The sequence below is a fragment of the Lynx canadensis genome, chromosome D2, assembly GCF_007474595.2.
Source record: "Lynx canadensis isolate LIC74 chromosome D2, mLynCan4.pri.v2, whole genome shotgun sequence".
Lineage (NCBI taxonomy): Eukaryota > Metazoa > Chordata > Mammalia > Carnivora > Felidae > Lynx > Lynx canadensis.
This window is the reverse complement of record NC_044313.2, coordinates 34,450,358-34,474,526: the sequence shown is the minus strand read 5'-3', so window position 1 is coordinate 34,474,526 and position 24,169 is coordinate 34,450,358. Positions and strand designations below refer to the sequence as shown.

The following is a 24,169-nucleotide window of genomic DNA, read 5'->3' as shown; positions in this document are numbered from 1 at the left end:
TAGATAAAGTATTTCTTTTTTAGATAAATTATTTTCGTAGTTAAAGAAAAAAAAAGTCCATGTTATAGTGAAAAGAACCCTGAACTAGAAATTAGAAGATAAAGGGGCACCTGGGTGGCTCAGTCAGTTGGGCATCCGACTTTGGCTCAGGTCATGATCTCATGGTTCATGGATTCGAGCCCTGCGTCGGGCTCTGTGCTGACAGCTCAGAGCCTGGAGCCTGCTAAGGATTCTGTGTCTTCTCTCTTTGCCCCTCCCCTACTCGTGCTCTGTCTCTCTCAAAAAGTAAATAAACATTAAAAAAAATTAGAAATTAGAAGATATAAGCACTGCCTTAGGAAGTCACACATGACCCTGAGTTTATATTTTGCCCCTACTATTGACTAATTATATGTTTACAGGTTTTCTAAACTTTAGATCCTCATTTGTGAAAATCGGGTTATTATTAGTTTTCAGGATTGTTTTAAGTGTGATAATAAATATGAAAACATAGTTTGAATTAAAAAAAAAAGAAAACATATAGTTTGAAAGCTGTTTCCACTCATTTCCTTCCTAATTTTAGGTGTACTATGACAATGACCAAATCACTTTACTTCTTTGTGTCTTGTATTTTTTCTTTTTAAAAATGAGGTTTAAACTGAATTGTCTCAAAACTCAATGCCTTTGTGATTTTCAGTATCAAAGTTTTAAGCTTGTCCCTTTTACTTGATCACGGATGGGCAAGAATTGATTGCATTTTGTTTTCATGTTTAAACTTAAGGGATTTTTATGGTTGGAATAACATTTCCTGAAATATAGATTGGCATTTTCCAAAGTGTGATAATAGATGTTACTTTAAAAGGAGTTCTGTGGTCAAAACATTTGGGAAATAAGTGAAGTAAAACAGACTTCTCCACTAATAGCCTCTTCAGAGCAAATTTATACCATATGATTCCAAAAGGAAGGTGCTTATGCAGCATTTTCCCAATATATTTGAGCTTTGAATCTTTTTCCGCCATATGACATCTTGTAGGTATAGAGCTTCATGTAATATGTTTTAGGAAGTGCTAATTTAAACTATTTGCTTCATCATTAGAGTTTTTCCATCCTAGAATAATAGTTGTCTACTTTGTTCTTAAACTGAAGAAGATTCTACAAGTTCCTTTAGTAAATTGTTTTATTGTCTTATATCTTTATTAATTTGTATGCCTTATACTGTAACACCAGGATAATGTGGATTTTTTGTTTTCGTAAATTTTGTGACAAATATACCTGTAATATTATTGATTTCTCTGCAAAAAAAAAACTTGGTAAGTTTTATTGGAGACCACCTTAATTTTTTTAGGTCTAGCTCTAAGTAACTTGAGGGAGTTTTGCTATCCTTAATGACTTAAAGCATTGCTACTTAAAGCATGGTGGGAATACCACTCACTGGTCCGGAAATGTTACTAGTCCACAAATTATTTATTATGGATCCATAACATAAAGGAGCTTCTGTCCGAATGTAAATCAACTACATTACTAAGTACAAAATTTAGCTTAGTTGGCATATATTTTGTAGCAAGAATTTCTCTATGTAGGTTAGCCTCATTCATTTATATTCTGGTGCAAGCTCCTTATCTCTTGGTAAGCCATAACAAACTGTTCTTGAACTGGCACTTTGAGTACAACTGAATCTAGAAAATTTCTATGGTTCCAAGGATTTCTCTAGAGAATCAAAGAAGAGTAATAGACAATATTCAGGTAATAGAGGCATTAGAAAGTAACAGTGATAGGTGTATAAGCCCTTGTAAGCATACCTTTCTAATCTTACTGCTTTGAAATAAGATTGAGGAGGACAAACCAATCCATATTACTTATTCAGAAATCCTGCAATATTTTCATTCCACTGAAAATTGACAGGCTGAGTATTAGGTAGGTCTTACACACTGTAGTCAAGTTATACCTTTTAATTAAAGAATTGGGGAGGGTCTTTTCATAAAAACTAGAAAACATTGCATAATATTTAGTTTTTAAAATTGGCCCTTTGCCACCCTAAGGAAAGTTTTCTTTTCATATGTCATTTTATTACTTAAAACAATGCTGACTAAACAATAACGTTAAAAAATAACACCAACATATTATAGTTCTGCTTACTACGTATTAAGTAAATCACAAGTAAACATTTATGATTCATTACTAACATTTTTTGAGCACCCACTATGTGCTAGTAGCTAGATGATATATAAAACGATAGAGACCTAAAAATCAGACAATAGGGAAATAAAAATTCTTCAATAAATTTACGGTTTAAACAGATAAGATGTATAAGACATACTAATATAGCAATATATTAAAAACCTTTGGGCTCACAGAAGATGGAATGTCTGACTTTAATTCTAGATTGGGAAAGTCTGTACAGAAAGTTGAAATGGGAGTTGGGTTTTAAAAGATGAGTTCAGCAAATACACACTAGGAAAGGGACATGAATGACAAAGGAAATAAAATACCATGTGTAAACTGTAGATAGAGGGATAGTATGGTGATAGAAAGAAGATGGGTGTGAGCAAAGAAGGGCAAATAGTGGTAATGAAACTGACAAGGTAGTTTGACCCAGATTATGGCAGGTCTTGTGGGACTTCAGTAAGTCTTCTGTAGTTCTTAACCAGGGGGATGGCGTGATCAGATTTGCACTTTTAAATGATAATCTTGAGAGTCTTTGCAATAGATTGAGTTGGAAGAGACAGACAGTTGGAATTTCAGTTTAGGAAGCTCTTATAATGGTCTAGGCAAGAGATGTGGCAGACCAAAATAAAGCAGTGGCACTGGGAATATTTCTGGAAAAAAGAAAGTAAGTGGTGGAGAAGAATGATGGATTTGAAAGAGATTTGTTAAGGAGGTAAAGTCAAAAGGATTTGTTAAATGATATGTTTGAGTGTGGGGTAGTTTAAATGTTTTTCAAGTTTCTTCCTAATAACTGAATTGATGGTAGAACTATTAACAGAGATAGGAAATAGGAAAAACACTTGGTTTAGTTAGAAATGGAAGAGATAAGCTAACTTTAGTGTGTTTGCTTGCTGGCAGCCTCATTGGAGATGTCTAACAGGTGTTGGAGTCAAATATTTGGAGTTTCCAAATAACTAGAGATGTAGATTCAGAATAATCAGAGAAAATAGTGTTTGAAGTCAGTAGACTTCACATTATGCTAGAGACCTAGAAGAAAAACATCGAAGGATGGAGATAGAAGAAAAAGGAAAACTGGAAGAACTGTTCATAGATAAAAGGAGAACAAGGAGAGAGAGTGATGTTACAGAATTCAAAGTAGACAAGTTTCAAGAGAGAGGTAATGTAGAGTGAGAGATCATTGACTTTTATATTTAGGAGGTAATCTGTGACATTGTTGAGAGAAGTTTTAAAGGAATAGCAGTGGGAGTTAGATTGTAGTAGGTTTGGCTATATGAAGAGAGTACAAAGGGAGGCAGCTGGCAGGCACAGCAAATTGAGGAGGGCTTTTTTGTTTTTCTTACTATTGTTTCTTATTTTTCTTGGCTTAAAGATGGGAGGTCATTTAACATATTTATTTAGCCAAGGGAAAGGAACTAGTGGAAATTAAAGACAATGGTGAATAAATAATCCATGAAACAGTTCCTGCAAGCAGAGTAGGATCAAAAATAAAGAAGAGGGAAACCTTGAAGGGGAAAAAGGACAAATCTGTAAGGTGGGCAGAAATATTTGGTCCTGAAATGGGTAAGATTTCAATGAATTTCGAAAGGAATAAAGTTTTGGAGAGTGTATATTTGATGGAAAGGTGTATATTTCCCCTGTACAGTGAAGTCAATCTTAAATTGAAGGTGCAAAATGAAGCTAGTGTGTTTCAGACAAAATATATTCTCTTTTCTTCTTTTATCCTTTTTAGGGCCACTTCCCAAGACACCATTATATATGCAGGTCACTAATCTTGAACTTTTTCTCCAGTTTTGACTTCTACTACTTTTGAAGGTTAACCATGTAATCCAGACTGAAAAGAGAGAGGAGAAATGGAAAAATTATTCCAGCTTCATAAAAGTCTTTCTAAACTCTCTTATCTCATGCAACCTAGTAGAAAGTCAAAAGGATAACTTATTTTTGTGCTGTTGGAATGACATACAATATGATGTAGTGATCACTTGCAAATAGTTCTCCAATATTTTCAACATTTCTCTAATGTATACCTTTACTTATTTGACTTGTTTATCTGCTTGTGTTGTGTTTTAGGGTTATGGTTTTCCAGTGAACCGACTTTTTGACCTTTTATTTGAAATAAGAGATCAATACAATGAAACACTGCTTAAGAAATGGGCTGGAGTTTTCAGGTTAGTCTAAAGCCATGGAACCTTAATGTAAGGAAAAAGTTTGTTATATACTTTAGAATATAAAAATGCTTATATGATTTCGCATTTAGCAATAAAAATGCTTATATTTATTTTTTATTGTGGTAAAATATACATAACAAATTTTGCCATTTTAACCTTTTTAAAATGTACAGTTCAGTGACATTAGTATATTTATGTTGTTGCAACCATCCCCACTATCCTTTTAGAAATTTTTCATCTTCCCAGACTGAAACTGTACAAATTAAACATTAACTCCTAGTCCCTTCTTCTAGCCCCGGCAATCACCATTGTAGTTTGTCTCTATGATAATTTGACTACTCTCTGTATTTTATGTAAGTGGACTCATACAGTGTTTGTTTTTTTGTGTGTGTCTTGATTATTTCACTTAGCATAATGTTTCCAAGTTTCATCCATGTTGTAGCATGTACCAGAATCTCATTTTTCAAGGCTAAATAATATTCCACTGTATGTATATCACATTTTATTTATTTATTCATCTTTGATATTTGGGTCATTTCCACCTTTTGGCTGTTGTGAGTAATGCTGCTATGAACACTGATGTATAGATACATGTTTGAGTTTCTGTTTTCAGTTCTTTGGAAAATATACCCAGAAGAGGAATTGCTGGATTATATGGCAGATATATGTTTAATAAATTGAGGAACTGCCATACTGTTTTCCATAATGGCTGAAAGACTTATAATAAAATTAAAAAATTTTTTTTTAAATGTTTATTCATTTTTGAGAGAGTTTATAGGTAGGGTGAGGCAGAGAGAGAGGGAGACACAGAATCCAAAGCAAGCTCCAGGCTCTGAGCTGTCAGCACAGAGCCCAACACAGGGCTTGAACTCATGAGCTGTGAGATCATGACCTGAGCTGAAGTCAGAGGCTTAACCAATTGAGCCACCCAGGCGCCCCTATAATAAATTTTTAATTGAACTACTTTTAGTTCTAATCTCTGTAGTTTGTTTTCCCCAATAAATGATAGATGTAAGGCTATAAGTATTCAAAGGTATTTAGTATTAGAAACAGAGATTTATAGCTTTTAAATTTTGTTTGGAAGGGCGCCTGGGTGGCTCAGTCGGTTAAGTGTCTGACTGTTGGTCTTCAGTTCAGGTCGTGATCTCGCAGTCCTGAAATTGAGCCCTGAGTAGGGCTCTGCCGATGGGCTCTGTGAGGCTCCTCCTCTGTTTGCTTCTCCCCTGCTTGCACACGCACGTGCTCTCTCTCTCCTCCCCCACCCCCCCCACACAAAATAAATAAACTTAAAAAAATAAAAAATAAATTTGTTTGGAGAAAGTGCTGTTTTTACAAACAATGTAACTAGACTAAAAATCTTTAAAGCATCTAATTAGGAAAATTACTTTTGCTTTAATCACTTGCCTGCAGGGTATGGAAAAAGTATTTTATAATCTGTTGTAATCTATATAACTTTGTATTGCCATGAAAAGAGAAATCTGTTCCCTAATTCTAAAATCCTTTATCCCTCCATCCTCCTTCCCTCCCCCCTCCTCCCCTTTCCCCTCTCTTCCTTTCTTTTCTTCTTTCTTTCAAAAATAAAAATGTAAATCTTGAGATCTTACATCTAGGTCACCCAAATATAGAAATGATGTGGCAGTAATATTTAATGAGATTAAAACAGAAAATATGTTAAATGATTTAACATCAGCTTGACATTTGCCTCATCAGTTTTCAAAACTAAACAGAGATGACCTGAATACTGTGATAGAAATCTTTTTAATTTTTTTTTAATGTTTATTTATTTGTGAGAGAGAGAGAGCATGTGAGCAGGGGAGGGACAAAGAGAGAGGGAGACACAGAATCTGAGGCAGGCTCCAGGCTCCGAGCTGTCAGCACAGAGCCCGATGCGGGGCTCGAACCCACAAGCTGTGAGATCATGACCTGAGCCGAATAGCTGACTGAGCCACCCAGGGGCTCCAGATAGAAATCTTTTTAAAATACCTGAGTTGTTCACAAGGTATTTTCACTTTTATTAACATCAACCAAATAAATTCTTATTTGCACTTTTTGTATTAACATTTCTTAGGGGTTATATTGTCAGGATGTTGTCTCAAGGGGACTGTTGACAGTCTTGATGAAACATATAATGCATCAACAATTTTTGATCTTCAGTATTTTAGAAATATGGGTAGTGCTTATTGATGGGTGGCAATCTATAATGTCTACGCTTTGATGTAATGTGATATAATCTATCGTTATATATAAAATCTTTACTTATAGGGTTGATGTTAATAACTTGCCCTCTTCAGAAGAGTGTTTAAGTTTTTATAATTGTTGATAGATTTGTATTGAGCCAGCTGTCTTATTTATCATAAGACTTCTACTAGTGAGATTGTCGCCCAAGATGGGGAAAAACCATGAAGTATTGTTTTCTGTATAATTCTCAAATGTTTTTTGACTTCTGCTTTTTTTTTTTTTTTACTTCTACTTTTAATACCCTTCTAGATCATGCCTTTTGCCTAAATTTTTAAGCAGTAATAGAGGGACACCTGGCTGGCTCAGTAGGTAGGGCATGTGACTCTTGATCTCAGGGTTTTAAGTTTAAGCCTCATGTTGAGTGTAGAGATTACTTAAAAATAAAATTTGGGGGGAAAAATAGCAGAATTTAAGCTTTTCTTATTCCTGACCTATATATCTTCAAAAATAAACTTTGACTTCACAAGTAGTGAAGTGACAACAATGGCTAAGAGGTAAAAGTTATCATCAGTACTGAATAATTAAGATTTGACTATTTCCATGATAGAATTTATAATCTGTTATAGTTTATTTATGTGTGTGTATGGTTCCCTCCAGCTATATTGTGAGCACCAGTGTTTTATTTATATTTATATTCTTGATTGCCTAGCCCCAAGTACAGTGCTTTACACAGAGTAGGAACTCAGTAAATGTTTATAGAATTCAGTTCAGTAAACAATCACTTTGAAGACCACATGAACATTTTCAGAATGTGAAAGTACCATTCATTAAATTATCTCGCCTTTCATATTAACTGATTCCCTGGCATTTGTATAAAGTAAGTAGTTTATGGTCTTCTGGTAGTTTCTTAACCTGTAACTTGCCTTTTGAAAAGATTTTCATTTCAGTATAGTTAGCATACAGTATTATACTAGTTTCAGGTGTGCAATATAGTGGTTCAACAATTCTGTCACTCAGTGTTCATCAAGATAATTGTATACTTTTTTAAAAATGTATTTATTAAGAGAGGGAGGGAGAGAGAGAGCGCGAGCACAAGTGGGGGAGGGGCAGAGAGAAAGAGAGACAGAATCCCAAGCAGGCTCTATGTCAACAGCGCAGAGTCTGACGAGAGGCTCGAACCCATGAACTGTGAGATCATGACCTGAGCTGAGGCTAAGTACCAGACACTTAACCAACTGTGCCATCCAGGTGCCCCCAAGATAATAATTCATTGTATTCTTAATTCCCTTTACCTGTTTCACCCATACTTCCACCCACCTCCCCTCTGGTAGCCATCTATTTGTTCTCTATAGTGTAACTTATCTTTTAAACCCTTATTTTAAAACACTATTTAGAAGGAAATAGGATTGGGGCACCTGGGTGGCTCAGTCAGTTAAGCATCCACCTTTGGCTCAGGTCATGATCTTGAGGTTCATGAGTTCAAGCCCATGTCGGGCTCTGTGCTAACAGCTTAGATCCTGAAGCCTGCTTCTGATTCTGCGTCTTGCTCTCCCTAGCTCATGTTCTCTCTCGCTCTCTAAAAATAAATAAAAAATAAATTTAAAAAATTTAAAAAAAAAGGAAGGAAGTAGGATTAGTTGAAACCTCTCGTGATATTTTAGGTGAACAGTGTCTTTTTAAAATTTTTATTTTATATCTTGTTTGTTTGTTTATACTTTTAAGTTAGTTAACATACAGTGTAGTCTTGGCTTCAGGAGTAGAACCCAGTGATTCGTCACTTACATGTAACACCCAGTGCTCATCCCAACATGTGCCCTCCTTAATGCCCATCACCCATTTACCTCGCCCCCATCAACCCTCAGTTTGTTCTTTGTATTTAAGAGTCTTATGGTTTGCCTCCCTCTCTGTTTTTATCTTATTTTTCCTTCCCTTCCCCTATGATCATCTGCTAAGTTTCTCATATTCCACGTGTGAGTGAAATCATCTGTCTTTCTATGACCGACTTACTTTGCTTAGCATAATACCCTCCAGTTACATCCACATTGTTGCAAATGGCAAGATTTCATTCTTTTGAGAGAGAGAAAAGGAGAGAGAGAGAGAGAACTGGGGAGGGGCAGAGAGAGAGAATCCCAAGTAGGCCCCTCACTGTCAGCACTGAACCCGATGCAAGACTCAATCTCACGAATTATGAGAACGTGACCCAAGCCGAAATCAAGAGTCAGATGCTTCACTGACTAAGCCACCAGGCGCCTCTAGCCAAACAGAGTCTTATTCCTCCCCCACCCCGAACAGAGTTTTATTGTAACTATTTTGTGCACCATCAGGATTTACAAACTTGTGCCTTTATTTCCAGTCTCATCAAGGCTCCAGACCCCATTTATCAATGAGATACCAGTCATCCAGTCGAAATCATATCCTTCTCTTGTATTCCATACTTCAGCAAATGTCTCTAATGAGGTGCCATATACATCATTTGTCCATTTGCCCTGTTTGGAAATTACAGATTCATCCAGAATATACCTTCCCTCATAATTTTCATTTAGTTTTTAAATCCTATGTATATATTTTATTTCTTAAACCTCTTCTTTTTGCCACCTCCTTTCTGTCCCCACTAGGACAGCTTTAATTCAGATCCTCATCACCTTTAATCTAGATTATTCTTCAGTGTTTCTCACTGGCCTCTGTGTTCATTATTGTCCTCCCGATTTATCCTCCACATAATGGACATACCACATTTCTCTGCCTAAAACCTGTTAATGGTACTCCAGTGCCTACAGGATAAAATCTGGATGACTCCGCTTGTCCCCCTGCCCAGCCTCATGTACACACCATCTCTTGTGTACTTTACGCTCTAGTAGTACTGCACTACCTATGGTTTTACTCACTCCCACACTCATACTTTTTTACCCCTTATGCTTTTGCTTGTTATGTTCCATCTTTCTGAAATGCTGTTCTTCCATAATCTCATTAGAAGTATTTCTTTTTTCAAAAAAAAAAAAAGGAATTATTTCTTTTTTCATCTTGAAAGGCCCTACAGAGCCCATGGCTTCTCTATAAAACTTTCCATGAGATCATCTCCCACCTACTCTGATAAACTTAATCATTTATTCCTTTGTGCTATTTCTGAAACTTGCACCCCTTTTATTATGTATAACGCATTATTTTTTTTTTTCAACGTTTTTTATTTATTTTTGGGACAGAGAGAGACAGAGCATGAACGGGGGAGGGGCAGAGAGAGAGGGAGACACAGAATCGGAAACAGGCTCCAGGCTCCGAGCCATCAGCCCAGAGCCCGACGCGGGGCTCGAACTCACGGACCGCGAGATCGTGACCTGGCTGATGTCGGACGCTTAACCGACTGCGCCACCCAGGCGCCCCTGTATAACGCATTATTATAAACATAATTTGTTTTCATGTCTGTATCTCCTTTGTTAGGTTGAAAACAAAGATCTTGTTTTTATCTTCGTGAATTAGGGAATTTTCATCACAATTACTCCAGCTCCTGGCACACAATAAGTGCTCAATAAATATTAGCCAAGCTGAATTATTGGTTAAAAGAAAGTTGATGAGTGGCAGCAGGTATATTTGGACAGTCTGGGTTATGCTATAGTAACAAAAATGCCCGCTATCTCAGCGGGTGGGTACAGACATTTTATTTCTCACCCAGAAGTCCCTACTGGGTCTAGTAGTCCTAGATCCAGGCTGTTTGCATTTGTGTTTACACATTCTTGACATGTAGTATTCCCTATTACCACGGGAAAAGAGAGTCACACAGTTAGCTCATAAATGCTTTGGACCTGAAGCAACACCTGTCACTTCCACTCTCAACCCAGTGGCCAAAACTAGTGATATGTCTCTGCCTGTTTGCGTGGGGGCTGTGTGAGCACATGGAGAGCATAGGGATATTGCGTGAGTAGTAATCGTATTGCCTTACTAAATATAAAAGGTCCTTTTGTAAATACAGCATTTTGAAAAGACTAAATCGAAGGCACTGTTTACATCTTCGGGGCACTTAACGATCTAGTTGAGAAGAGAGAGAGAGAAAAGACTTACAATTTGAGAATTGTCCCTATCAAGAAATACAACTGTAATACTCATCTTATGGCTTTGTTTTAGTTGTAGATAATGAGTTTGTTCAGACTGTGCATCTTAAAAATTGTTCTATTGTAAAAAACTAAAACTGAGGTGCCAAGAGGATGTAAAACAAGTGGAAGGAAGAGATTGCATATGAATTTTGAGGGACAAGATTTATTTGGTATTGAATTTTAGAATTCTGGATGAGTAGGCAGTGTTTTCCTATTTCAACTTTTAACTGACTAACGAGAATGCTTTTGTAGTAATTGGTTTATAAAAAAAGTATTGTTCTATATCACTTCAGTGATACATTTTCAATATTATATTTTCAAGTCTCTCTTCTTTCTCAACAGGGACATTTTTGAAGAAGATAATTATAGCCCCATCCCTATTGTTAATGAAGAAGAATATAAAGTAGTCATCAGTAAATTTCCCTTTCAAGATCCAGACCTTGAAAAGGTATAAGCTAGTTTTTAATTTAAGAATTCTCTGAAACAAATTCATGAATAGCTATTGCTGTATAATATTAACCTGACATTGTGAGAGTGGCTTCTTTTGAGGCTTTTGTTGTTATTGTGTTATCTGAGAAACTCAGTTATGTTCTGTTGACTGTTAAGGATTATGTTACTACTTCTATTCTACTACTACTACTACTACTACTACTACTACTACTGTTTTTGTGAAGTTAAGAAGGGATTTTCCTGGGGATACTAGGAGCAGTTGTCCCAAATGTTAAGTGAATTCCCAGGACAGGTGTTAGTAACATTATATAGATTCCAAATTAGATAAAGTAAATGTCAAGTAGATTATAGGAATAAGAATATTCTAGGGAAAGAGAGGAGAATTGATCTGAAATGTTCATCATTGTGGAAGATCTTGTTTTATGTTTTCTTTTCTAGAAATATACTTCTGCAAAAAGTTTATCTTGGTTAAATAGGGTTGTATGAAGGCAGTTGCCACCTGTAGATTTTTTTCCTGAAATGGGAATATGTATTTTTAGAGTCAAGATATGTTAACAAAAGACAGGATAGAGAAAGGAAAGAGACCAGCACATAGAGTATTGTGGGAATACACATGATTGCATATGTGTGATCATCCATACACATCAGCACACACTTGAACCTATCTAGTATCTCTGGGTAGAATCTGATCTCCCAGGAAAACAGCATCATCTTTCCTGTTATTGTCACTTTTATTCTTGTTTTTTTTCTCTTTACTTTTCTTTGTTATTTTCTAACTCTTTATAATTTAGTCGTTTTCTATGTTTTTATTTCTTCACAGTGGACAAGAGTGAATTCTCAGTGAATGTGTGAACTATGACTAAATTTTTGTTATTTTTTATGTATGTATAAACTAGACATGTTATGTGTAATAGTCACTAAATATAGGACCAAGTAATTAAATGCATAGCTTTTAGATTATAGCCAAGACTGCCACTGCATATACATAATAGTTGTATTTTAATGAACACAAAAGACCAGAATATTCTGCATGTTGTGGCTTGGTTTTATTTTGTTTTAGTTACTGGTAATAAGTTTGTTCAGGGTGTAGCATCTATATAAAGAACATTGGATTTGGTCCAGGTTCACATGCCAGCTCTGCCTATAGCTTGTGGGCAGATGTCTTACCTTATTTAGGCATTTGTGCCACATCTGTCAAATGAGAATGTCGAACTAAATAATCTCTAATGTCCTTTCTAATTACACTAAGTCATTCTAAATAGGTTTATAGTTAAAAGGAAGTTTGACTTTGCTTGTAGGGTGCTTCCAAAACATGCAGGCAGTATCTCTTAGGATTAAGCTCATTACGAGTTATATTCATTGGTTCATGTGTTACTTATTGAAAAGAAGAACTAATGTTACAATAAAAACCACTTGGAAGATTTAAATCTGCAAACTGAAAAAACTCATAAAATTATTTAGTATCATTCTCTTGGTTGTGTGTTTATATATTCAATTTTTTCCTAATTTGAGTATAATTTTCATTTAAAACTATTAGAAAAGATGTAAAACTGCCTCTCAAATAACTTGAATTGTGTTTTTAGTGTATATTATAGGTGAGCAAGAAGTAAGACTGAACATATATGCAAAGATCTGTCTTTTTGCAGATAACTATGCTAATTTGATAACTCTTTGGCTAAAAGAAGAACTTATTTATATTCTGTCTTTAATGTCATTAAAATAGTTCTTAAAGCTGAAATGCCTTTTAAATAGTATTGGGTTCATTATTCTGTAAAGCATAATTTGGAGGTGAATTAGCACTTACATTATCATCAGGTGATTTTAAAGAATACCAACTTTTTGGTTGGTTTTTGTAGTACTCCTGACTGAGTCTCTAAATTTGGAAAGATTGAACCTACCAGTTTTGGAGAGACACTGCTGTATATGACTGTTTCACCAGCAGCCAGTTGTAAGTTTCCTTCTGCTAGAGGTACCTAAGAATACTTCATTCATTCAGATGTTGATCATTCATCTACTAGACATTGTGCTATTTGGTAGTTTTTCAGTCTCTGCTGTCAAAGAGCTTATAGTCAAGTGAGGGATAAACATGAAATTACAATTCACAGAATTTGGCACTCCTTAAGATAGAGGAAGCAGCATGCAGAAAGGCTCTAGTTCTGTAGTATAAAATGCAAGGTTGATAAAGTACAAGAGATGAAGATCAAGAAATGAAGATGAAGAAGTGGAAAGGACCAGACTATTCTAGAGCTTATAAACAGTGTTAGAGAGTTCAGCCTTTATCTTGAGGGCTATTGAGAAGTCACAACAAGGTTTTAACCACTAAAAACATAATCTGATTTGTGCTTTAGAAAGATCTCTTTGGCCAATGTGTGGCAAATGGATTAGATAAGAGTAAGACTAGTGGCTGGGAGGCCAGCTAGGGAATTGTTGCTGTTATCTTGGTAAGAGAGATTGGTGACCTGAGTGGGAGTTATGGCCATGGAATTTGATTTAAGATATGTTTAGGAGTGGGGACCAACAGAAGTTGGTAATTATTTGCATATGAGGGATGATGAAGATAGAGGGGTCAGGTATGATAGCCAAGTTTCTGCCTTAAAGAGTAGTAGCGTTTACTAAGATAGGAAATACCAGAGGAGCAGATTTAGAAGGAAAGGATGGTAATTGCACTATTGGATCTACTGAATATGTCCCAAATGTCACAGCCTAATGGAAGTGTCCAAGTGGCAGTTAGATATATGGATTTGGACTTCAGGAGAGTTAGCCTCAAGTAACAGATTTGGGAGATATTGGTGCTTGCATGGTGATTGAAGTCATGATATTAGGCAACATCATCCAAGGACAGTATGTGTAGTAAGAAGAGAAGACGTGTGGTGCAGGGCACATGGGTGGCTCAGTTGGTTAAGTGTCTGACTTTTGAGTTCAGCTTAGGTCATGATCTCACAGGTCTTGAGTTAGCTCCACATTGGGCTCTGTGCTGACAGTGTGGAGCCTGCTTGAGATTCTCTTCCTCTCCCTCTCTGCTCTTCCTGTGTGCGCTCTCTCTCTCAAAACAAACAAAAAAAAAGAGAGAGAGAAGATGTGGGCTAGAACCCTAAGGCACAGCAATAATTAAGAGATGGCTAGACTAGGAAGAGCTACCAGGAAGGTAGACAAATAAGGAAAATCAATGTGGGGCATGGATGCCAAGGAAGGAGAGATCATTTAAGAATCAGGAGGGAACTGTGTCAGATATTTCAGATAAATCAGGTAACGTGAAAGCTGGCAAAGTCTGTTGGATTTAACATCTGTGGGGTCACTAGTCACCTTGGTGAGAATACTTTCACTGGTTAACTACGTTGCAACAAATGTGAAGATGGAAGTATAAATTAGAATTCATTAAGTGTAAATAGGAGCTTTTGGTAGAAATCTTGGAGAGAATTTACCTTTTGGAGACTGAGAATTTGCTAATAAATTTTGGCTGATAAAGCACTTTATCCAGAAGGTACCCTGTAAACCATTGGCTGCACTGCTGTAAGGTATTACAGTAATTATGGAATGAAATAGATACCTTGTTGGTGTCAAGCCTTCACTGAACATGAGTGAGAGGAGTCTTAGAATTAATTGATGATACTGAGCCAGGAAGATGGCCCATAACTTTCATGGCCAACCTGACCTCTTGTATTATGAATGCAAAGCAACAGACAGCTAGACCTCTTCCGCAGGATGTTTCTCATCAGAACATACAGTGGTGTTGATATGTACTTTCTCTGCTTCTTAGAAGTCTGATAATAGGATTTAAGAAACAGGTAAATTACCACTATTTTCTCAGAAATATTTTAGTTTTCTTTAAAATCTCAAACATAATTAGAAATGTAACAGTAGACTTTGGGATGCAGTCATTTCCTATTCAAATGTGAAAGCAATTTAATTTTTATATTTTCAGGTGATTAGAATGTCTTTTTCTAAAATTTCAAAAACAATATCAACTTTGTTTTTCTTTCTACAGCAATCTTTCCCAAAGAAATTTCCCATGTCTCAGTCAGTGCCTCATATTTACATTCAAGTTAAAGAATTTATTTATGCTAGCCTTAAATTTTCAGAGTCACTACACCGGAGGTAAGTTTACTAATAAATGTGTCTTCATCATAGCTGTTTTTGTGAAATAGTAACACTTGATTTGCAGGCCTTGATTCTTTAATGGATTATCATCTCATTGGAAAAGTTTGTATATTTTAGCGACATTGGAGTTAAGTTGCTATAAATTTGATGTTATATATTTTTTTATTTTTATAATGTACATCTTCAAACTCATAAAAATAGAGATAATAGGATATGAAACTCCTGAGTTCTCAGCATCTGTAGCAATAATAAACATTTTGCCATATTGTCTAACTTTTTTTGCCGAAGTACTTTAAAGCAAATTCCAGAAATAATGACACTTTACCCCTAGAAACAGTATGTTTTTCTAAAACAAAATAAAGACATTTCATGATTCAGCTTTCATACTTAAAATTAACACTATTCCATTCCCTAGTCCATATCACTATTTTCTCGATTGTCCCCAGGATGTCTTTTTACTGTTGGTATGTTTGTTTGCGAATAACAATTTGATACTGTTACTCCTTTAAAAACCTTTTTATTAAGTTTAAAAATTTTAATTCCAGTATAGTTAACATACAGTGTTATATTAGTTTCAGGTGTACCATATAGGTGATTCAACAATTCTACACGTTACTCAGTGCTCATCATGATAAGTGTACTCTTAACCCCCTTTGCCTATTTCACATATCCTCCCCACCCCCCTTCACCTCCCCTCTGGGAACTATCAGTTCTTTTTTTTTCCCTTTGCTGGTTTGTTTTTTTCTTAAATTCCGCATATGAGTGAAATCATATGGTATTTTTCCTTTTCAACTGACTTATTTCACTTAGCATTATACTCTATAGCTTCATCCATGTCGTGGCAAATGTCAAGATTTCATTCTTTTTTATGGCTGAATAATATTGTTTTATATATATACCACATCTTCTTTATGCATTCATCTGTCAGTGGACACGTGGGCTGCTACAGTTGGTATGTTTGAATCATGGTCCAAATAAGGCTCATACCTTGGATTTGCTGTTAAGTTTGTTTATCAATATTCCTTTTTTTTTCCCTTTTTCTTTAGTTGTTTAGATCTTATGTTTTTTAGTTTTTCTATTGCTAAGGTAGCAGTAGCTAAACAATATCCCTCCTTTATGTCATTCCCTTGTCAAAAAGATGATATTCTCAATAGTTTTGTTTTTCCTTAATTAGGTTTAAAATGAGGATTCCAACAAAATCCATAGAAGTAAAGAAGGTTGTAGCAAATTGGTATCATACTCAGTAATGGAGAGCACCACAACAACTGTTGGTAGCTGTAGCCAACTTGAATTTAGACTAGAGAATGTCATTTATCTGGTGTGATGAAAGCAATACCCTACATTTATGGAGATGGGAAATGTGATATTATCCCTGTTTTGCTGATAAGGAAACTGAAGCTCAGGGAGGCTACATCACCGAGAATGACCCAGCTAGTTAGTTTGAGAGCTGGGATGAAGGAGCAGGCCTTAAGACTCCCATATCAGAGAAAGTGTCTGGCATATAAGGAATAATCAGTTAATATTAGAAGAACATTAATCTTTATGCCACACCTTGTTCCAGCTACCTAGATGGACCATGCATTATAGTCACTCACATACTTCTAATTGTGAATACACTCTGGAGGAGAGAGTGGTGATGCTGGCTTTATAGTCTCCCTTTCTGAATTCCATTCTTAATTTGTATATTGGATAGCAGGAAATACCCTTCAGTGTGAAATTCTTCTGAATTTTAAGTCATAAGAAAGGCATGAAGACAGTTCAGGTATAATATTTATTTTCCAAGTTGAAACAGAACAATGACAGCTGTTTTTATTGTATTGTATTGTATTGTATTGTATTGTATTGTATTGTACATGTCTCTTATTGTAAGCTACAATGATTTTGGATTTAAGGAGCACATAAATAAATGGAAGAAGAAATGTGTGCCCTGCCAGGGTAAAAGAGTTTTCTGATCTTAGGTCTTACACTGCTTCTTCCTTGTGAATAAAGATGGTTTAAAAGGTTTCTTAATTTTTGTTCCTGAATAACATCTGAGTTTGAGAGGAAAGGAAGAGAAAGGAAGATAAATACCTAATGCATGGCATCTGCTGTGCTATGTGTTTCTCACAAGCCAGTGATTGTCAGAACTTAGTCCCCGGACCAGCAGCATTAGCATCACATGGGAAATTGTTAGAAATGCCACCTTAGACCTACTGAAGTAAAAACTTTGAGGGTGGGGCCCTGGGTATTACCAAGTTGTCTGGGTAATTCTGATGCATTCTGAACTTTCAGAACCACTGCTTTAAGCTTCATAATACTCTACCACCTCTTATACAAGAGTCTCTAAAGGTATATTTTAAAGACATTAGCTTTTAACCTCAGTCATAAAACTCACTAAAGATAATGTGTTCCCTATACGGCACAACACAATACACACCATATAATCTAGCACTTGAAAACTGATGGATATATATGAATATTAACTGAAGATAAATAACAAATGATTATGATGGTAGTTTTCAATTGCGGTAGTTTTCAGTTGCGGAGCTCAAATGGTCTGAGAACCACCAATAATTTATGCCTGTCTTGTTTTTTATTTAATACTTCAAATTTCTGATTTGGATAGAGGCAGTATAATGCAGTGGTTAAGAATATAAGCTTCAGACTTAGGCCTTAGTTTAATCTTGATGGCGACACTCACCAGTTGTAGTAAGATGTTGGACAAGTTTCCTCATCTGCAAAATGAGTGAAATAATTCATAGGGTGGTTGCAAGAATTAAATGAGGTAATACAGGTGTATAAAGCACTTGGTATACTGCCTGGCATATAATAGGCACATAGGTACTTCAGAGAGGATGGGATACTGTAATATTAGAAGTGAGTCTGGAACTTGGAGTGTTAATATTTTATTTTGTAAGCATCAGGGAATTGTTGAAGAATTCTTAAGTAAGGAATGACGTTACTAGAGTTATATTCTAGAAAGTTTACTCTGACCTTAATGTGGATAATACATTAGAGGTGGATAAAAAAAAAATAGTCATGTTGAACTGGTGAAGGCAGTGGTTCAAGAAGAGAGATGAAGAAAGACTGAAATAGGATCAGTGGCGATGAAGAGGGAGGAACATAAGGAGCCTGATATTACCTGTGCTTGTGAATAATTAGATGAAGAAGTTAAGGGAAGTTAACAATTTGATTACCTGTAGGTGAAGCTCTCAAACAGTTTCTGGTTATAGTTAGTCATCTTTGGAAACAATGATGCATGTATTCGTCTGTCCTTTCGAGGTAAACATATGCAAGTGAAAGGGAGAAACAAGAAGTATGTCTTTAAAACTCATCCTACAGGAGCGCCTGGGTGGCTCAGTCGGTTAAGTAGCTGACTTCGGCTCAGGTCATGATCTCACAGTTCGTGGGTTCAAGCCCTGCATCAGGCTCTGTGCTGACAGCTCGGGGCCTGGAGCCTGCTTCGGTTTCTGTGTCTCCCTCTCTCTCTGCCCCTTCCCTGCTCGCACTCTGTCTCTCTCTCAGAAATAAACATTAAAAAATGTATATATATATTATATATACATATATAATATATAATATATATATATTATATATAATATATTATAAATATTACATATGTATATATAATATATTATAAGTATTATATATGTATATATAATATATATTAGATATACATATTATATATGTATATCTAATATATATTAGATATAAATATATTTATATCTAATATATTGTGTATATGAATATTATATGTATATCTAATATATATTATGTATATAAATATTATATAAGCAAAAAAGTTATCCTACAACTTGGCTCAAATGTTCTATTTGAGACTTATTCTTTTAAAAAAATTTTTTTTAACGTTTATTCATTTTTGAGAGAAAGAGTGCGAGCAGGGGAGGGGCAGAGAGAGAGGGAGACAGAATCTGAAACAGGCTTCAGGCTCTGAGCTGTCAGCACAGAGCCCCACGTGGGGCTCAAACTCATGAACCGTGAGATCATGACCTGAGCCAAAGTTAGACACCCAACTGACTGAGCCACCCAGGCGCCCCTATTTGAGAATTATTCTTGAAGTTGCAGTCTTGAATCTATAATACTGGTTCCCCTCATCTTTTACTTTAAATGTAGAGTACTTTAACATTTTTTTAAATTGGTAGTGTATACAATTTGCATGGTCCTAACACATATTTTTTATTATCTAATCTAAATGCTGGTTATTGACTGTAGAAAGTAGAGAAATTTAGAATTAACTTTTGTTTTATTTATAGAGGAGAGACATTGGCTATCTAATTGTTATTTGATTCTTTATTGCATTTAGAACACCAAAGATAAAAGTCATTAGTTGTAATATATTATGTATAATTTTCCCTAAAGCCTCCCTCATGACTGACTAGAACTTTCAAAAGAATTGCCACCTCAGTTCTGACTTTTTCAGTATGTGAATGCCTAGCCTTCTAGAAAGTCAATGTTGTGGACTAATGCTACAGCAGAAAAGAATGTCAATTTTTCCCTCATCTTTTTAATTTTTTTTTTTTTACATTTATTTAGTTTTGAGAGAGAGAGAGAGAGAGAGGCAGGGAGGGGCAGAGAGAGAAGGAGACACAGAATTCAAAACAGGCTCCAGGCTCTGAGCCAGCTGTCAGTATAGAGCCCGATGTGGGGCTCGAACCCATGAACCAGGAGATCATGACCCTAGCTGAAGTCAGATGCTTAAACGACTGAGCCACCCAGGCACCCCAGCCAGACTCTATCTTTGATAAAATATTTGTTACTTTTGTTAGTTCAATATCTAGTCATTCTAATGAACTATGATCATAAGTTATTTATTCAACAAGACTTATCTTTGCAGTTTTAAAAATTATGCTTTATTAAATACATTAGCTATTTTCATTTTGCTCATGAGAGAATCAACAGTTCAGAGACAGATGCAGCATACTTTAAAAATATGTAAATCTGAATTTAGATTATCAGCTTTCTGACATATTTTTATTTTAAAAATTTGTATCTGTGACCTGAAATTGAGCTATTAGAGTTCCTTTGTTTTTTTATTTATCATTAAAAAGTTATGGGAAAAATCACTTTCTGGATTTAAAGCTCTTTTATTATGTTTAAATAGATTTTGGAGTTAGATTTTTAGAACCAGAAGATGCTTTAGAGCTTTGTAGTACAAATGTTTGGCTTTCTTTTTATATCTGAATAAAAGTAGGACTGGAGAAAGAAATGACTTCATGAAGAGACTTCAAAGTCTCAACTATTTAGTTGCAGAGGAAACATCTGGACCTAATATGATCTTTAAGAAATTTCAGTTTGCAGAAGAGGTTAAGCTATAAAAAATTTTAGGAGATTTATTATAATTAAGATTTAATTACCATGAATTTTTTTTAAAAGGTAGTACAAAAGAGTACAGCTTATAGGCTCAAAGGACAAGGAGTTACGAAAAAAAATGCTCAATTGGGATAAGAATGTAGTGGAGGCAATACTGGTCATTGTCAGGTAAATCTTGTTGGTACAAATAGGACATAGGTGCTGATAGGTTTTCTTTCTCTACTTTTATGCAAGAAAAAAGTATGCATTGACTCAGCGTTCAAGGAAGTTCAGGGAATTGAAACAAAGGGCATTATCTATCCTAAGTATTGCAGGATATTTCATCTGGGAAGTATGCTTTTCAGGGTGTCTTTAAGCATAATTTGAGAGTGTTAGAAAAGAAACCAGAGGAGTAGGCAACCACCTCTTTTTATCAGGGTGAGTACATTGATTGTTCTAGGACACTGTTGGTAGATTAGAAAGTGTTTTCTGTTTGAGAGTTTTGATGCCAAGAAACCCTGAAGCCCCACTGGGAGTATGTCTGGGAAGTCTTGATTTTAGTTGTAAAGAATCAGAGAAATATTCTTTTTAGGTCTCCCAGAATTAGGGTTAGCAGGTATTGAAAAGAGTGCCTGCATTAAAAACATTGGAGTAGTAGTGAGAAGCACGTATATTTTGTCAAATCTTGCTCTATTTGCAGTTAAAAAATAAACTAGTAAATGTTTGTGCTTCAGGAGTAATGTTTTAATAAAATAAAAAGGATGCTAAAATTTTAGTCTATGTTTAATGCAGTGGTTATCAGCTGGGGTAATTTTGCCCTCCAGGGTACATTTGGCACTGTCTAGAGACATTTGGGGCTGTCACAACTAGGGAAAAGGGTGGTACTTGCATCTAGTGGGTAGAGGCCTGGGATGCTGCTTCACAGCCCAGGACAGCCAAAGAATTATCTTGCCTAAAATGTTAATAGTGCTAAGACTGAGAAAACTTGGTGTAAAGACAGTTTAACTGTTTTGATAACAAAGCTATATATATCCATATATATGTGAAGAAGTCATTATTTACTTAAATTGAAGGCCTAGAAAATAAAAAGCTTGTTAGTGCTAGCCTAGGAGTTTTTAAGATGTTAAGGAATATTGTAGAGGTTTTTTTTCTTTATACCAAATTAAACTTAGTGTATGTAATTACGTTTATTTCTTTGAATCGTAAAAAAAAAATCTCAATGGAAATGGATAGCTTAATTATATTAAAGTTAAATCTAGCAATTACTTATATCTAGAAAGAGCTCACGTCAATTTGCATTTTAAACATAATTTTACCGGTAGGGGCTCCTGGGTAGCTCAGTCAGTTGAGCGTCCAACTTCAGCTCAGGTTATGATCTCACAATGTGTGAGTTCAAGCCCTGCATTGGGCTCATTGCTGTCAACGCAGAGCCTGCTTCACTTTGGATCCTCTATTCTCCTTCCTTTCTGCCCTCCCCCACTCGTGCTCTTTTTCTCAAAAATAAATAAAACATTAAAAAATAATAATTTTAGCTGTATTGTATTTGAAGTGCTTTTGAAAGTGTCCCATAGTGGAGTCATGATTTAAGAATAATTTTATTTCCTTAGACTAAGTACCCCATGGTTTTACTGTAGTGGTTACTGAATACATTTAAATTATGCCTAAATGGGGCACCTGGATCGCTCAGTTGGCTGAGCATCCGACTTCAACTCAGGTATGATCTCATGGTTCATGAGTTGAAGCCCTGCGTTGGGCTCTGTGCTGACAGTTCAGAGCCTGGAGCCTCCTTCAGATTCTTCGTCTCCCTCTCTTTCTGACCCTCCCCCGCTTGTACACTGTGTGTGTATGTGTCTCTCTCTCTCAAAAATAAATAAAACATTTAAAAAAAATTATGCCATAAATGAACATTCTATTTTATTCAAAATGTCCCTTTTGTGACAGAATTTAATTTTGGGATTTAATAAATATGAGTAACTTATTTAAAGATATGAAAGAATGAGGTGGGGGAAATTATTTTAGTAAACTGTGTTAAATTATTTAGGAAGCTAACCATACCTTTGTGAAAAGCTAAATAATAATCAATCTTTATTTTCAGCTCAACAGAAATAGATGATATGCTTAGAAAATCTACAAATCTGCTGCTGACCAGAACTTTGAGTAGCTGTTTACTGAACCTTATTAGAAAACCTCATATAGGTTTGACAGAGGTAAGTTAAAAAAAAAATACTAATAGCTAAATGTTTCGTTATATGCAAAAAGTTTTATGAACTATTGCTAAACATCATCCTGTAAAACTGGCTTTCTATTTTAAATTTATTAGTAGAAGTAGATTTGTTTTGTCAGTGTAAACTCAAACCATGTGAGGGGAAAAGGTATACATGGAGAATATGGTAGATGGTTGATGATGCTAGAACATACATGTAGATTTATGATTGCCAGACTTTACATGAAAAGTGAAAATACTCATTTTTTACTTGGTAAATGTATAAAATTTGGAAAAGTACTTTTAAGAGTTATTTTAAATCAGTTGGCAGACTCTTGGTTATTTTTTTTTTAAGTGATAGCATTCATAGTATTTGCAGCAGGCTTTTGAAATCAGATAATCCCTTGTATCCTATAAAGCTATAATTGTACAAAAATGGCACAATTGCTGGAAGTAAGAATCCATTTTAAAAAACCAAATGAAGAAAAATAGTAAAAATAAAAATAAAAAACCAAATGATTTTGTGTACATGTAACCTGCATCTCACCAGACATACTTTGTATTTTCCAGCTGGTGCAGATCATCATCAACACAACACACCTGGAACAAGCTTGCAGGTACCTGGAGGACTTTATAACTAACATCACAAACATTTCTCAAGAGACTGTTCATACCACAAGACTTTATGGACTTTCTACTTTTAAGGTATGTAAAACCCCGACCAAAAAGTTTTTATTTCCATCACTCTAAGCAAACTTTTAAAAATCAAAGACAATTTTTATTATGTACTTGATTCCATTATATTCCAAACAATTGAAAATTAGAGATATTCACTGTCAACAAAAAGTACATAAATGTCAATTCCCTTTTGGCATTTTAAACATCTTCACTAAAATGGAGAAAAATATATTGATTTCCTAAAGCTGTATTACATTTTGTTCATGTTTTGAAGACTTTTACAGTATTGCTGAATCAGCCTAACTGGATTTCCATTAATATCTCAGTTCCATAATTAATTTTGTATGTAATGTATATACATGTGTGTTTGGAAATTAAAAATGTGGGATGAATTAGGTAAGTGTTAAATTGGCTTTACACTCTTTGTTGTCTCTGATACGAAGAAAAATAAATATTTTTTTATTTACAAACCTTGTTACATGTTACTGAATTCCTACATTTTTCTGAATGGAAAGATTTCTGTTTGTATAATACTGTAGGATGTCCCAAAAGATTAATTAATGGTTTTTTTTTAATTTTTTTATGTTTATTTATTTTTGATAGAGGGAGATGGAGCAATAGCGGGGGAGGGACAGAGAGAGAGAGACACACACAGAATCTGAAACAGGCTCCAGGCTCTGAGCTGTCAGCACAGAGCCTGACATGGGGCTCGAACTCACAAACCGTGAGATCATGACCTGAGCCGAAGCCGGACGCTCAACTGCTGAGCCACCCAGATGCCCCTAATTAATGGTTTTTTTAAGCAGAATGGAAGATTAAATAATTTCATTAATTTGTTTTATAAACTATTTTATAATTTTATTGATTTGGGGTCATAT

At 35.2% G+C, this 24,169-nt stretch overlaps 1 protein-coding gene across 9 annotated transcripts in view; it reads left to right on the top strand.

Annotated features, from left to right (window-relative positions):
* The window catches only part of EXOC6 (exocyst complex component 6), a 230,353-nt gene that overhangs the window by 106,134 nt on the left and 100,050 nt on the right, over positions 1 to 24,169 (top strand). For all 9 annotated transcript variants that reach the window (XM_030334687.1, XM_030334688.2, XM_030334693.1 and 6 more), the window contains 5 exons: positions 4,213 to 4,310; positions 10,916 to 11,021; positions 15,009 to 15,118; positions 22,506 to 22,617; positions 23,184 to 23,318. In XM_030334687.1, coding sequence (XP_030190547.1) covers positions 4,213 to 4,310; positions 10,916 to 11,021; positions 15,009 to 15,118; positions 22,506 to 22,617; positions 23,184 to 23,318 — 561 coding nt within the window. The remainder of the gene's footprint in view (positions 1 to 4,212; positions 4,311 to 10,915; positions 11,022 to 15,008; positions 15,119 to 22,505; positions 22,618 to 23,183; positions 23,319 to 24,169) is intronic.